The 3,524-nt window shown below is 36.7% G+C and overlaps 1 protein-coding gene across 1 annotated transcript in view; it reads right to left on the bottom strand.

Annotated features, from left to right (window-relative positions):
- The window catches only part of kitlga (kit ligand a), a gene marked incomplete in the record, with an annotated part of 43,917 nt that overhangs the window by 7,976 nt on the left and 32,417 nt on the right, over nt 1–3,524 (bottom strand). The window contains 3 exon segments of the mRNA NM_001297464.1: nt 150–215; nt 2,786–2,960; nt 3,090–3,242. Of these exon segments, the coding sequence (NP_001284393.1) occupies nt 150–215; nt 2,786–2,960; nt 3,090–3,242 (394 nt within the window).

The raw sequence follows: 3,524 nt of genomic DNA, 5'->3' as shown, positions 1-3,524 counted from the left end.
TAATCCCAATCTGGGCTGTTTTCTGGGACAAAACCTTGAAAACCCTTGAATCATTTTTGTTTTGTTTCTACAGTTGTACAAAATCACAGGCCAAGAGTAAGTTCATGAAAAAAAAGTTAGTCTATCAAAAAGTTAATAAGAGWCTTTACCTGATGAGCGCGCTATTTCTTTAGTAGCGATACTGTGTGACGTGTCTTGGCCTGACGTATACTGAGCTGAAAACAAGAAGATAAAAAAAAGGGAGTTCAGGAGACAGCGACAAAAACTGAAGACAAAAGACTGATAGAGTGAAGCATAACTGTCTGATGATGAAAACATTCATTGTTAGGTGCTAAATAGTCACTTCAGAGATACTCTTTTTAGCCCCCCCAAACAACACACAAAAACATCTGATCTGGTGGCAAAAAAAAAGAAAAAGAAAAGCGCTTTGGAAAGATTGGAAGATTGCTCTGTAATCAACACGTATACAATCAGGTTTCAGCCCTTTTCTTCCTTTTAAACACCGCGCTACCTTGGGACATCTTCCCTTAGTCCTGTGACTCAGCCGTGTCTCAATGGGCATTCTAAGCACTGAGGCCAGTCCTGAGTTTTTATCTTGCTGAGTTCTTGTGTGGAAATAATGGTGGCAGATTAAAAGCTTCTCCTAAAAAGCCACAAGAGATCTGCCCTAAATACAGCTCACTCACAATGCTCCATACCAGGTGGCAGCAGTTTCACAATCGTAAGCAAAGCAGGAGCACGGCTTGCTGCTGGTTAGGATTTGGAGATTAGCTTCTGAGACGGTGGAAAYGGTACGTTTCCTTCAGTGGTTCCGGCGAGATCCCAAAGATTTTCAGACAGTTTCTACATTTTGTCAGTTTGTTGTGAACTTTTTTTGATATGAAGGCAAAGCATTTTTAGGACCCAAAAGGGGGTCCGTTTTGGGTGGGCTGTTGGTCTTTGTGCAACAAGCCACCCAAAAGCATGTAAAAAAAAAAAAAAAAAAAAAAAAAAGAAATTCCCACAGAATTTACTTGTATTCCCAAACTGGTGGCGATAAAGTCCATTAAGGAGTTTACAGCTGTAGTTTCAATTTAATAACAAGTTGTTCTAGCTTTATGCATTTAATAACTAGTTACTAGTAGTATCGTTTATTTGAGTAACTTTTTTTCTCCTTCATTTTAGTATTTAAAATATCAGAAATAGCTGATTTCTAAGTTTATAAACTGACATTATTTTAAAATATTCAATCAGGTAATCTGGTCAGTTACTCAGTACTTCAGTAGCATTTTTWCCAAATATTATTTTCTGCTCCTACTTAATGAAACCTAAGTAACTAATAGGATGGCCACTTTTTATTTCACTTGAGTGAAGATATGTTGAAGTAGTGAATTGAAATTTTTGGGTGGTCTAACCTGAAAAGGATATATTCCCTTTGGACTGCCTCACAATTAAACAAGTCTAAAAACCAAAACACATGGGGAGTCAATATGAACAAGTTCTGTGCAACTTTCACAGATTCCTCTCTCTAAATTTTTTTTGGATTTGTAGTTTTTCCCCAAAATATTGTGAAAAATGTGTTTTGTCTTGACCTCTAACATGTTGTACTTTCTTGTCTTGGAACTRAATGCATTCCAGTCGCTGACAATTTCAGATTTAAATGAAATTGTTACGATCTGCAGTAAGGAAGTGTACGACGGCGTAYACTAGAGCAATTGTACATAGATAAAAAAAAAACAACCTTTTGAAACTTATATCTGTACATGAGATCTTCTTCTCTGTTTTTTTCTGAGTCCATAGGATAAAAGATTTACATGTGCTGAGACCCCCTCAGGCCAAAAACAAAACAGTCTGCTCTTTGTTTTACAAGAATTTAGGCCACCATTCAGCTATTGAAGAGGATCAGACACACACTAAAGCATTGGCTACGTAGGAGAGAGTTTATGAGCTCAAATTCGGCAACAGTCTGAATTAATATAACCCTCTGAGGTTCTCAAACAAGCAGTTCGGTTCAAGCATTGTAGTTTACACGTATTCCACAAAATCCAGCAGAAACATTTCATATGGCTATAAAAATCTCACTTTTGGGAAAACAAACTGCAGCTTCTATTTRTGATCACTAGAAAGGCAGCTTCTTTCTTTCTGGTTTTTAGAACAGTGGATTTGTTTACACTACTCAGGGATTTGGAGAAGGTTTCACAGAACAGTTTCATTTTTTGGTTTTTYATGTGAYAAAAGAAAGAAGAAGAAAAAACGACAGTTGTTGAATTTWTTTCTTTATCAAGCCAARTTGGTGTTTTATTCGAGTAGAAAATATTAACTTAATTTTGAATGGAATACTAATTGTRCACAGCTTTTCAAGAGTGTGACTAGCACAATATTAATATTATTTCAAAATGGCTGAGCTGGATGTTTTTCAAAACATCTGGGATTACGAAGGTGTTCTGTTCATTTTAGAATTGTTCATAATTCTGAACTTTCATTCATGAATGCGTTGCCATGAAGTTGAGTTGAACGTTTATATGGATCACTACCGAGTGAATAAACGTGTTTGTGAAMATTTCTGTCTTTCTTTCTTCCTTTGCTTCTTTCTGTCTTTCTTAGCAAATCATAAAGTTCAACATTCTATATGTTAGTCAAACTAACCTAAACCCACACATWTTAGTTCATCTATGTCATCACACACATAACTTTAAAGACGTCACTGAGTTTTTCCTGCAGAATATTTGTTGATTGGTTCTTATTAAGGTTCACATCTAAGTCACATTTTTCCCTCTAAATACAAGAAGAATGAAGCCGACGGTACCTGAAGAGGATTCTTCTGTTGGTATCGGTGTGGTGGGACAGGGAGGTGGATCACATTCCTCTTCAAGTCTTTCTCTGTCTGCAGTATTACACACCTCCTCGACAAAGTTAAAGTATTTCCCTGTTTCCCACTTATCATCTCTGTAGTGGCACTCAAACTCTAACATTTGTGTATCCTGTAAGGATGAGAACAGAGGCACTAGCAATTAGTTGTAAGTGATAATCAAATACAACCACACGCCACTGTAAAGTTTTCTAGATCATCAGCAAAGTCATTTATATGATAATTAATTATGGGAACTCGCCATATTACTGATTCCTATCCGCTTCTCTTCAATGAATTGGATGAGTATTTGTATGTTGAGATTATTAGATGAAATGTTTCCAAACTTTTCAGATAAATCCTTCAAGCTCTCCTCCAAGTAGTAAAGGTTTAACTTTGCCCAACACATGTCGCCCTGGAGAAAAAACAACAAAAAGACAGAAAATCTGTGAAAAATATGCAACAGTTTTAGTAATGAAAGTCACCTCAGGACAGCTGGTATCACTTAAAGAAATCAGGAAAGAAATGGACACATGCGGGCATTACAGGATGACCTGGGATGTCTGGAACTGGAGACAATAGAGTCTTCCAGACTGATRGATTATTGCCTTGAGATAAAAGATATAGAATCCATCACATCCTATGAGTTTGGAAGTTCAAAGTCAGTTGCATGGCCAAATGTCTTGGTTGTCCCACC

This window comes from Poecilia reticulata, linkage group LG6, assembly GCF_000633615.1.
Source record: "Poecilia reticulata strain Guanapo linkage group LG6, Guppy_female_1.0+MT, whole genome shotgun sequence".
NCBI classification, from domain to species: Eukaryota; Metazoa; Chordata; class Actinopteri; order Cyprinodontiformes; family Poeciliidae; genus Poecilia; species Poecilia reticulata.
This window is presented reverse-complemented; position numbering and strand designations above follow the sequence as displayed.